Raw genomic sequence first — 12,976 nt, forward strand, 5'->3', positions numbered from 1 at the left:
CCACATTGACTTTTGCTTGGGACTTTTTCTGTCCCCTTCTTAATTTCCTAGAAGTGAAAGTTCTGGGTCAAAACAGTGTGTACTTTTAAGAATATTGATAGCTCTTTCCAAACAACATCCCAGTGATATTTTTAAAATGAATCTACAGGATGCAGCTCGGTTGTGGGAACACTTGTCTAGCATGCACGAAACCTTGGACTCAGTCCTTAGCACAGCATAAATTAGGTGTGATGGTACATACTGTAGTCAGACTGCTTGAGAGTAGGGACAAGAGGATTTTAAGTTCAAGCCATTTCAGCTACATAGTGAGTTTGAAGCCATCTTGGGCTGCATGAGACCCTGCCGCAAGCAATGCAATAAAATGTAATAATGATTATAACCTTTCCTCTAGTCCAAATTAGTTCTGAGTATAACTTTAGCATCACTTTAACCAACTTTCCATCTTCTTTGCCAAAAATCAATGAGAAATATCTTCTTATTCACTTTTGTAGTTTGTTTTTTTTTCTTTTTTACGAAAAAATAACATTCCTACCTCATTTGTTTATTTGCCACGCATTTTTCTCTTTGTAACTCTAGTCATTGGTGCCCTGTGCCTTTCTTACAAGGGCCCATGTGAGGGCTACTCTAGTATCACTGGTGCCCCTCCTGGATTTAAAGATTTTCTGTGGCTTGCAGAATCTGGCAAAGATTCAGGCAAGAGAAAGGAGGGTTTGGGCTAGTGTCTACTCTTAAGTGTTAGCTAGCACCGTGTTTTCTCATCTCTAGATTTCATGTTTTCTAGTCTGGGTGTCTGGCTGGTTCTGGGAGGGCAGATATTCCTGGGCTGGCTAGTTCCTGGAGATGCAGACATCTTGCTACAAGGAGCCTTTCCTATGTCCACCAACCACTCCAGAGCCACACTTGTCTCCTTGGTGGGGCTATCATGCAGGGCTACTATTCCTTGCTCTGCTCACCCCAGGAAGACAGCTGGGATTAGAAAACTAAATACAGCTGCCGTTTCCCAGAACTCACTGAAATTCAAGAAACCAACCTTTTTTAGACTTGCTTAGCCCACCCTCCTTTCCTACCTGAAGAAACCTCAGTAGGGTACTAGGAAAATAACTCAGTCACTAAAGTGTCTGCCAAACAAACAGAAGGACCTGTGTTCAATCCCCAAACACTCCCATAAAAAGCTGGGTATGAAGGTGTGCACTTATTTTAATCCCAGCACTGGGAGGCAGAGACGTGCAGATTCCTAAGACTTGCCGGTGGACCAGTATAGCTTGTTTGATGAGTTCTAGGCCAGTGAGAGACCCAGTCTCAAAAACAAGGTAGATAGGGCCTGAAGAATGTCACCCAAGATTGACCTCTGGCCTTCACATGCTCACGTGCACATGTATGCACATTAGCATACCACACACACACACACATGCATGCATGCGTGCACACTCACACACAAAGAAAAACAAAAACTTATGCACTCCTGACCCTTCTGCTCCCTTCCTTCCTGACTCCTCTGGTACTTCTGCACATACCTTCCTCCATTCCCCTGGCCTCCATGGCATACACGCCCCCTTACCTTAGGATCCATGAACATAACAAACAACTTGTTGATGGCAGTGTCACCTTGCCAATGGCCTTGCCTTACTGTCATACTAAACCCCACATTTTAAGAGAAGAACCATTACTTTTATCCAATATAGCTGGACCATTTTTGGTGTGTCTCCATCAGTCATTTTCTTGCTCATCCTACCTTCCTTAATCCTTGTCATCTCTTGCCAGTTATGTGCATTAGATGACTTCCTGGCATCCTTCATGGATGCTGTTGGTCCCTCATCTTCTCGGACTATCTGCATCAATTTTCCTTGGGATGAAGACCACACCATTCACTTCTTGGGATGATCCCTCTCTCCTCTGGTACTCCAATATCTTCCCTTGTCTCCATCATTTATCCTCTCCTCCCGTGTAGACTAACAACCTTCAGAGACACTTCTTTGATCCATGCCCTATTTTTCAAGACAAAATTTCTCAGAGGATGTGTATACTCTCTCCAGTTCACATTAGTGTGCTTTCTGAAGGGCCAACTCCACTGAAATTACTTCACACCACCGAAGACAACCATGCTGCTAGATGCAATCTCACTCCTCACTCAGTACATACTTGTTTTTGAAGGAGACTTGGTTCCCTTGAAATCTCTTCTCTTTTAACTCCCCAACACAGACAGGGCATGACAACTGTTGTTTACCAAGGTCTTCTCTTGGGGCAGACAATTTTTTTATTAAAAATAAATGTTTTTATTCACAATATACTTTGATTATGGTATCCTCCCCTCCCCCCTACTCTTCCCAATTCCTCCTACTTATCATCCCATCTGGGAACACCCTATTTCCGTCTCTCATTCATAAACAAACAGGCATCTAAGGAATGATAATAAAATAAATAAATAAATAAATAGACAAATCAGAAAACAATGAAACAACCAAATAAATAAAAAAAGCCAAAGGAAAAGCAACAAGAAGTATATGTGGGTGCAACAACACACACATTCGCATACTCAGGAATCCCATGAAACCCCAAACTTGAAACCATAATAAATATGCAAAGGACCTGTAAGGTAGGAAGGAAAAAAAAGCTCCCCAATGTAGCATTATAAAACAAAAAACCTCAAAAGGTATTGTTCATTTTGTGTTGGCCATCTAGAGGTGGGCATGGGACCTCCCCTGAGTGGTTTGTTTCCAAAGTGAGACTCTCTCGGAGGAAACTTATTTTCATTTGCAAGTGGTCATCAATTAGAGACTTGCATCTGGGTTAGGAATTGAGGCAGGTGTCTACTTCTACTTGAAATTCCAGAACACCATCTGGTGCAGACCCACGCAGACCCTGTGCATACTGCCACAGTCTCGGGAGTTCATATGTGCTCCCTCCCTGTGTCGTCCAAAAGGCCTTGATTCTTGGGTGTCCTCCATTCCTTCTGGATCTTATACTCTTTCTACCTCCTCTTCTTCAGGGTTTCCTGAGCCCGAAGGGGAGGGATTTATTGGAGAAATCCCTTTTAGGGTCGTGTGTCCCAAGGTCTCTCACTTTCTGCATATTTTCTGACTGTGGATCTCTATATTTGTTCCCATCTGCGGCAGGGGGAGGCTTTTCTGAGCCAGGCACTGAACTAGGTACAGCAGAATGTCATTAGGAGTCATTTTATTGCTAAGTCCTTTTAGTAGGACAGTGTTTGGGTTTCCCCTAGTCCTTCACCTATTAGGTCTCAGGTTCTTGCTCACCCAAGCACCACTGAGTATGGGTCCCATCTCATGCCTTAACTCAAATGAGATATTGGTTGGTTGCTCCCATAAGCTCTGTACCACTGTTGCACTCACGTATCTTGCAGGCCAGTTACTCTTGTAGGTTCAAGGGTTTGTAGCTGGTTTGGTATTTACCTTTCTCCTCCAGTGGCACACAGAGGACTTTCTAGGACCATGAACACTAGTCTATAGAGGAGAAGGCTCTTTGTATGCACCAGCTCAACGTCTCCATGTTCAGTGAGTTGTGCCAGTGTTGTCTTCAGCAACAGGGCCTTACGATCAGCTTGTGGAGAGACACCAAAAGTCTTGGCAATAGCCTGAAATGTTTGTAGGTGCCCATGGGACCCTTTGGGCCAACAACTGGATTAGGCGTAACTCATTTCTGTCATTGGAAACTGCATTTGGTGACAAGAGATATCCAGACTCTGCTTTTATGTTGTCTCAATGAAATAGGAGAGAAGACAGAAGTTCAGAGAAATGGAGTCACTTCCCAAGGTTACAGAGCTAGCTGATACTAACTGCAAACTAACACCCAAATTCAATTCAGATTTACCACTTCAGTCAACTTTATTTCCTGAGGGGTAAAGAGTATTCTCTGGTTATCCGTGGAAGGATCGTAGAGTGATAAGAGGTTCCAGTTTTTTTTTGGTAGGCTGGAATTGATGGTGGGTTTTGAAAAATTAAGCAGACAGGACAAAAGGGGTTCGGATGACAGGCAGACACATTTGATAGGAACAGGAAATGAGCCGAAAGAAGCCATTTCCAACAGAGGGATATCTGTGCCCCATCTCTCTGCTGTTTCTTCTCTCCCCACCTTTGAGACTCCAGGTGCACCTGTGGAATATGCAACAGCCTTGTTCTCCATCTCACTGGATGCCATGGGCTCTGAGCCATGTGATTTAGTCTCAGCAAGCCCCCATGGAACTCTCTTTTGACAGGCAGCCACATGGCTGTGAGGTGGAGGCAGGTGAGTCTTGCATCGTGTCTTGAATACTAAAACATGTCCCTGTAGGGGCATCTGGCTCTACTGAGTTCCAGGGCCCCAGGCTGTTCTCTGCTTCACTGGGATGTGAATAAGTCAGATGTCGGGGGATGGGAACTGCTTCTAAGGCTCCAGAAATACAAATAGACTTTGCCTTGTGTGGTGAGTGGAAAGTATGAAGGCCCAGAGGCTTTTTAGAGCACACAGTCCCTACAATAATACCCCTCACTTCTGCTCAGAAATCCCACTAGCCCCCAGTGAAATTAGTCATAGAAATAGCATGAATATGAAGGACTAAATAATGACCCACAAGCACACCCACGTCCTCGTGCTGGAATCCACGAATACTGCTTTGCAGAAGGAAAATTACTGTGTGGCTATGATGACCTTAAGGAGAGGGAGATGGAGAGGGGATCCTAAAGGTTGGACGCCATCACAACAGTGCACAGAAGACGGATGCCGAGAAAATGAGACGTGAGGATGAAACATAAGCTCAGCATAATTCCAAGGCAAGGCACAAGTCAGGGCATACAGGCAGTCCCCAGGAGGCTGCAAGACAAAGGCTTCTTCCAGAAGGCGCCAACCCTGATGGAGTTTAACATTTAACCCCACGTTAAAAAAACTTGAGACAGTATCTTCCTAGCCAGCTCTGAATCATAAATCATAATCCCCCTGCATCTGCCTCCTAAACACTGAAATTACAGGTGTGACCCATGAAATCGATATCTGATTTCTGGAGTCTTGAACCATTTGAGAATAAGTCCATGTTGTTTGAAGTCATTAAGTCTTTGTTAGAACAGTTAATGCAAAGAGACAAGCCTGGATCTGGGGACAATGTCCTTACCTCTTCCCTTGGGGATAACTACGAAATGAGGTATCTCTCAGAGAGAGGGGGCTACCTGATGATTCCATTTGCTCCAAGGACATTCACTAAGCATCTGCTATGCGCCTAATGCAGAACACATTGCTGGCACTAAGAAAGCAGTATCTCTGTATTTGTGAAACTGGTTGTGGAGGGGGTGGGAGCAGGCGTACATTGCACAATCATTTGATGAAACAGCAAAGTGCTTTCAAATATATAGCTCAAGATAAACAATTAAAAAAGAAAGAAAAGAAAAGGGACGTTAAGGGGCCACCAAGGTGCTCAGGAGGCAAAGGTGTTTATTTGCAAGCCCAGTGACGTGAGTCTGCATCCCGAAGTCCACATGAATATGACAGAATGGTTTCCACAGAGTTGTCCTCCTATGTCCACCACAATCACCACAGTCACACAGTATCACATGCACCACACATGCATTACACAAATGTACATACAATAATAAAATAAAATCTACAGCAAAGTGCTTTCAAATGTTAGAGTCCTGGACATGGCAACATTTGAGTTAAGATCTAAAGGATGAGCATGCAGCTGTGTGGAGATGGGGCAGGAGCAGGGGTCAGTATTCTGAGGGCAAGCACTTGGATAGAGGGAACAAACCCATGGGGGAGAAACAGCGATCTGCAGGGCTAGACCTCCCCCAGACTCTGCAGGAATAAAAAGAAGATTGGAAATAGTCTAAATGCCAGTTGAGGACGGAGATGGGGCGGAGACAGTCAACGCGGAGAGATATGGTGTTTGAACATATCTCTGCGTTTGTAGGACTATGAGCTGTGAGGGGGAAGTGGAGAGAGGACATGTCGACCTGATGGAGAGACCAATGCTCAGTCTTCTGCTCTCAAACAATGGTGGGCTACCCTCAGCAATGCAGGGAAGTGGGCGGAGTCACACGGGAAGAACCGGGCGAGTCACATAAAAGGAAGCCACTGGAATCACATAGGAAGTATGTGGAGTCACTGGAGGAGAAATAAGTAAAACCATGAGGCTCACCAAGTTTATAGTAGTAAGAGATAGGACCACAGGGGAGCATTCTGTCATGAGTGGGACACTTACTGGCATGTAGACATTTAGAGACAAGCTTAGAATTGGATCTCTATGGTACCAAATTGCAACCCAAGCCTATCAATGCACTTCTTTTGCAAGACTTAGCCAAACTCCTGAGGGCCCAAATGGGGGTGGGCATGAATAGTGATGAACCAGATGAGCTCTGTAAGAGATACAACTCTCAACAGTCCTCAAACTGTGTCATTCTAACTGATAACCCATCTCTTTGTGCCTCTGTTTCCTCCTCTACAAGTGGGGACAGTAAAATGGCCTCCAGTGATGGGGTTGAAGGGTGGGGGGTTGCTAGCCCTTACTCAGTATTGGCATCGTGGTTCCCCTTGCAGCCCTGCCTGAATTCCAGGCCAGTTAGCACGAATCAGGAAAAAGAGGAAATGAACAAAGATCAGAGACACTGGTGGCCTTTATTGCCTAGCCCCACCCGCCCACCTCTACCATGTGATATATGGCATTGTCAGAGTAGATTCATTCAGAAACTGACATCAGGACCTAGAATTAGGCTCCTTCCTTCCTGGCTTCTGAGAAGCTAAAGTTCTTCTTTGACTTCCCGTTTCCTCACCAGTTGAGACAATTGCTCCGGCTGAGCCGCCTTCTCAGCCTTCTCGGCTGTTTCCTTCCTTCCGGCTGGCTCTACCGCCTTGCTTATGCTCCCCAGCACAGATGATTCTTTCTCTTGCCTGTCTCTGGTTGCTTCCTCCAGCTTGAGCAACTGCTGCTCGGGGAACTTTTCTGTGAGCTGGGTCTCTGGCTCAGCTATCACTTCCTCCTCTACGGCTTCATTTTGTTCAATAGATAATAGCTGTTAGAGAGAGAAGGGGATGGAGAATAAAGAAATATGTGTGATCATTGTGGTGACAACTGGTCAGGCTGTTCTGCATGAGCCCAGAAGAGCCCTATTTAGCTTAAGTGTCCTCGGAGACACAGTGAAGAGGACAGAGTGCCCAACCATGGTTGTGACCCCTTTGTCAGGGGGCACACCTCTTCTATGACAGGTGCAAATGTCCAGCCCCTAACTCCAGGATAAAACAGGTGACTTTGGCTTAGTTAATGGGATCTATGTCTAGCATACATGTTGCAACTACTGAAAAATGGATCTTATCTTTCTAAACCGGGAGGAGGTAAGTTTGGAGCCATGGGGTAATAGTTACTATGGATGGGGAAGTGACTGCTTGAGCAAGCTGCCAAGACGGAAGAAAACATGTGGGAAGACAGAACACAGAGATGAGCTTCTGAGTCTGTCTGTGCCAAATGTTCTACCAGGTAAATGGAATAAACACCCCTTACCGCTGAAGTAGGTGAGGAGTGTCTGATATTAGCAACAAAAAAGCAGCCTAACTGGTTCAGACGGCACCTTCTAGCACATTGTGACATGGTTGGGAGAGAGGAGAAACTGTGGTCACATCCATCAGGACAGCAATACCGGAGAGCAGACTCCCATCATCTCAGGAAGTGACAAGCAGGCTGTTTGGAAGGCTGGATGTTACTTTGGAGTCTGTTTTTTAATGACTGCCATTTCTACTTCCTTGTGACAGGTTCCCTTAAGATAGCAGTGAGCTCACTAAAACGGTTGTCCATGTAGCCTTAAACCCATCTCCAGAGAGAATGAAATAGCTGATAGAATTGAGACTTAAGTTTTGTGTGGGCCTTGGCTTCCTGATAATTGTGTGTGGGAGGGAAGACCCAATCTGAAGTCCTGCCCCTTACCTCATCCTCTTCCTCAATCCTAATCCTGACATGGTGTTCCAGGAAGTCACAGAAGCCCTTCATACTGTGTTCCCCCTTATATGGGACAGCCTAGGTAGACAAGAAAGCAGGATTAAGATGGGAGCTTCTTCCTGTAAATTGCTCGTAAAGTGTTACAAAGAAATAAAAGAAACAAACAAACAAACAAACAAACTCGGGAACAAATTCCTAATAATCTGGACCTACCCCCCCCCCAAAAAATGCCTTAGCCTCTGTGAGCCTCCTTTATCATGGCTCTAAGATAAGGATAAAATCTCTTTTGTCAGAGGGATGTGAGGAATGGACCATATATGAGCTATGAAGCCACACTTTATATGTCTATCCCTTGGCTGTTTTCTTACCAGTATGGTCTGATTACTGAACTTATGACTCAGTTTCCTCACATGGTGTTCATTTCAGGAGCTTCCCCACAGGGTTGTTGGATTAAATGAGCTAATACAGGACATGTACTTAAAGTAGTGTTTGGTTTATGCTAAGTACCACGTGCATTTGCTCTTACGAGTAGCCAGTATTAGTAGCCTTATAACAATAACAAGAAGAGTAGCTGTTATCTTATACAGCACCTACTGCATGGTCAGCATTCATTCATAATAGTTTCCTTTCCTTTGTGGATAAGGAATCCTTAATTGAAGAGGATTAAAAAAGACTGCCTACCACTGGTTGTTTAAGCTTTTTACTGTATAACTTAAGGTTGGTGACGGCCTCATCCTATCAATCTAAACTCAATTTCTACAGTTTCTCTATGTGTAACGTCTGCACTGGGATGGCATTGCATAGTGCTCTGGTCATTCTGCCCACCTCATTGCTCATGTTACACATCCTACTTATAGAGCTCATTTAAGTCTTCACCATTCTCCAGGGTTCTAAGTCTGTATGAAGACTTTAGCCGTATCTTCCCTCCAGACTCTGCTTCCCCATTGCATACATAGGTAGACCCATGTCGCCATGACTTTGCCTCCCCCCCCCATCTACTCTTGTCCAGAGAAAGGACTTTGGATCATGCCCCTTTGATTGATACCTTTCCCCATCAATAGAGAGTATGTTCCACCAGTCCTGGTGATGGTTGCCCAAGAACCAGAATTCTCAGGTGCAAAGAGGATTGTTGGTGTCTGGAACATATGCTTTAATCTGGTAGCATTCCACCCCAACATTCCTATTGAGATGTTCTACTTTATTCTCTGTAGCTTGTGGAGAGCTCAGCCTCAATACTAGAGGAAACTTATCACTGTCCAATGAAAACATCCATATCCATTTGACACAGTGATCAGTCAACAATGAGCAATGGACTCAAGTTGTGTGCAACTATAATGTCTTAGAACTTGAGAAGAAGAAGCTGGGAAATACTCTAAACTTGAACATGGGAGCATACTAGGGCCTGAAGCTGAGAATATTCAGTAGAAGGCTGAGCTGGAGAGAAACTGAGTTCCTGGTGGTGACAACATTTCAATTATGTGTTCCCAAGAGCCCCTCACCTCTTGTGAGTCGGTGGGGAAAAGCCTGAAGAATGGATATTGATCTGGATCCTCCAGCTCAATGTCATTTGCTGTTATGTCAATCTTGGCAATGACGACAGTGGAGTGGTTCTGATATTTTATACCCAACTCTTCTAGCAGCGGTAACAGTGCCTTGCATTTCTCAGACCAGGGTGCATCTGGAAAAGAAGGGTCTTGCTCAGCTCCCTTTGTCCAGGGCTCCGAAAGCTGATACCACACATCACCATGGTGTTCTTCTCACCACGCATCTACTCAGCGAGCCACACACTCTTTCACTCTCACCAGAGATTATTCGTATATTCGTATAGTTCAGTGTATGATCACTGTTAAGTAAACCAGAATAAAAATTAGCCTAGTCCTATTCCTTCTGGACACTAACATTTTCCATGTGTTAATATGTTCTTTAAAAACAACAACAACAAAAATAACCTTCCTTTTTAACATAGTGTTCCACTCCAGTTGAAGAGAAAAACAGGGAAAATATTTATGCTGCTGTTATGTTTGAAAGAGAATGTGTGTGTTTATAGCACAGAAGTTAAGCACTTGACCAAGGTCATCCAGAAAATTAAGCAAAGGAAATAGGAAAAAGGAAACAGGTCACGTGGGCTTGAATATACTACAAATATGGCATAGCATGTTATATAATGTACATTAATACATAACTATAATATGCCTTTCAGTCCCTGTGAAGAGAACATGCCCAAAAAACTGAACAGGTATGCGCTAAAATTATGACAACTACCCTTGGCAGGTATACTGGCCTTCCTTGTGGAAAGTTCCTTGAGCCTTAAGGGGTTAGACAGCTGGCCCTTTGGAAAGAGACCAGAGCACAGATCCCAAACAGGGAAATCCAGACCTTACTGGTTTGCCCTCGTCTGAAGCTCAGAACTCAAGAGTTTTGCTCTGTGGGAGGAATGGCCTCAGATGCCCTGACATTACACTTTCGCACGCCCATCTATCCATTTGCCAACCAAGTGTCCCTGTGATCAAATCTCCTGCCTACAGCACCAAGAGACCCCCTGGAGCCTGATGGGCTCTGGGTAGGAACGTGGGGGATAATGGCTGAAACTTCAGGGTGCAATCCCACAGCCCTACTTCCAAGAAAATGAGGCTAGTCTTGCCTTTTATCAGAAGCAAATGAGTGTTCTCAGAACTCTGTGTGTCGGGTAAGTACAGAAAGGCTGCCCCAGCCCCGTGATGAAAGGGAGCAGATTGCTGTGACTCAGCTGGGCAGCTCTCAGAAGCACCATCAGCCCACAAGTGTCTGCTTCACAGAGGCTGAGATAGGAGGCAGGATGGAATCAGCACAGAGACGACTTCACTTGGAGTCTTAGTACTTACCGTGTGACCCTGACCTGTGTCATGAAGGAAGCGACTGTGCCTTCCTCACAGACTTGCTGTCACAGACCATGTGACACACTTAAGCCCAGCTCAGTGTACAAGCTCACTAAAAGTGCCTTTGCCTGCCTGAAGTAGCTTTGGAGTCACCTTCTCCTCTGTCTCATAGAGAGAAGGCTCTAGCTTGGGGGGCTGGCATATAAACTAGGGATGACTAGAAAGGGCCATAGTCCTTGGACAAGCAGTGGGGATAATTACAATGACATAAACAGCAGTCACCGTTTGTGACGTGCCTGCAACATGCCATGCACTATTCAAAGTCCTTGAGATGAAACATTCCTGTCCATACCTCACAGGGGCCATCGGATGAGTCATATAAGACCCAAAGCAGGGGATTCTGGGTGATAGCATGAATGGAGGTGCTGGAGCCGAAATGAAAATGCTCAAATGTCATTTCTAGAACTTAGTGGGTGATACTGGGAATGTTTCTTCCCTGAGATTCTGTTGAGTTATCCATACATGGGAGGCATAATAGGAGCTGCTTTCAGGAGAATATGATGGGGAATTTTTTTTTAAATTTATTTATTTATTAAGGATTTCTGCCTCCTCCCCGCCACCGGAATTTAATGCTATAGGTATACAATGACTCAAGCCTGAGTCCTAACATATTGGTGCATCCAACAAAACCATGTTAGCTGACAGTGTTACTGTTACAAACTGTCATAGGAATGGATTATGTGAAAAGCATTCATACATACTGAGAATTAATTCGGGGCACCAAGTTGCCTGTGTCTTGATCTTATCTTTTTAAGAGAAGGGAGATAATTCTCAGCACGGTTTAAGAGTTTATGGGTTTGGAGACTGCACCACCCAAGAATTCAGAAGCAATTACTGGAAAAGTAATAGTGGGGCCCTTAGCCCCTCATTGTCTCCATGGAGATACTTACAGAACATCACAAATACGTCCTTCTCCTTATCCAAGACAACCACATTGAAGTTCTTCCCCACAAGCCTCTTCACTGGCCCCTGGTCCCAATATTTTGGAATATCTTCACTGGATTTGTGTTTCTAGGAAGCAAATTCAAGAGGTCTCACACTCTCCACTCCAGAAAAGAACAAGCAAATGGGGTTTCCCCGCCCCCGGTTACAAACAACGAAAGGGAAAGAAAGGTTTTGTCTTGAAAGGTTTGAAATGAAGAGATAGTCACAAACTCAGTGTCAATTCTGCATTGTCTAGAGCAGACAGGGGTCAGATAGCTGGGGGCCGGGGAGGTCCTCTTCTCCGACATTACTATAGAAGAAGTAGAGAACTTAAACGTGCAATAGGACCGGGTTTTGGCCGGGGGTATAGATACCTTCTATACCTTCAGGGTGTAAAAGAAGCAGAACTTAGAGAGAACGAGGAAGTGACCAGGGTGACACGCTGTAGAACCCAAGTTCATGGAGAAGGCACCAGAGAGACTGAACCAGCCTCCAAAGATTGAAGGCCATGGGGCAGGTGAGGCTCTTTATTTATTTTTTATTTTATATAACTTAAAGATTATTTTATTTAACCACGTATAAACATCATTATTTCAACATGTAGTTAGTGGCAAATGGTAAAATAAAAGGTTTTGCAGTTTTCTTTATTTTAATTTTTTTCTCCTCCTTTTTTATTGTTTTTTTGAGCTATATATTTTTCTTCACTCCCTCCCTTCCTTCCTGCTCCCCTTCCACCCTCTCCCATGATCCCCACACTCTCAATTTACTCAGGAGATCTTGTCTTTTTCTGCTTCCTATTTAGATCCATGTATGTCTTCCTTAGGGTCCTCTTTGTTGTCTAGGTTCTCTGGGATTGTGAATTGTAGGCTGGTGTTCTTTGCTTTATGTCTAAAAACACTTATGAGTGAGTATATATGATATTTGTCTTTCTGGGTCTGGGTTACTTCACTCAATATAATGTTTTCTAGATCCATCCATTTGTCCGCAAATTTCAAGAAGTCATTGTTTTTTTTTCCCTAGTGTAGTACTCCATTGTATAAATGTACCACATTTTCCTTATCCATTCTTTGGTCAAGGAGCATTTACGTTGTTTCCAGGTTTTGGCTATGACAAATAATGTTGCTATAAACATAGCTGAGCACATGTCCTTGTGATATGATTGGGCATCCTCTGGGTATATACCCAAAAGTGACATTGCTGGGTCTTGAGGAGAGTTTTTTCCTGA

The 12,976-nt window shown here is 44.3% G+C and overlaps 1 protein-coding gene across 1 annotated transcript in view; it reads right to left on the bottom strand.

Annotated features, from left to right (window-relative positions):
• Window positions 1-6,722: 6,722 nt before the first annotated feature.
• The window catches only part of Pdilt (protein disulfide isomerase like, testis expressed), a 33,846-nt gene continuing 27,592 nt past the window's right edge, over window positions 6,723-12,976 (bottom strand). Inside the window, exons 9-12 of the mRNA XM_075972035.1 lie at window positions 11,718-11,838; window positions 9,412-9,590; window positions 7,901-7,990; window positions 6,723-6,995 (exon numbers count right to left, since the gene is read on the bottom strand). Of these exons, the coding sequence (XP_075828150.1) occupies window positions 6,723-6,995; window positions 7,901-7,990; window positions 9,412-9,590; window positions 11,718-11,838 (663 nt within the window). The remainder of the gene's footprint in view (window positions 6,996-7,900; window positions 7,991-9,411; window positions 9,591-11,717; window positions 11,839-12,976) is intronic.

This window comes from Microtus pennsylvanicus, chromosome 5 (assembly GCF_037038515.1).
Source record: "Microtus pennsylvanicus isolate mMicPen1 chromosome 5, mMicPen1.hap1, whole genome shotgun sequence".
In the NCBI taxonomy this organism is placed as follows: Eukaryota; Metazoa; Chordata; class Mammalia; order Rodentia; family Cricetidae; genus Microtus; species Microtus pennsylvanicus.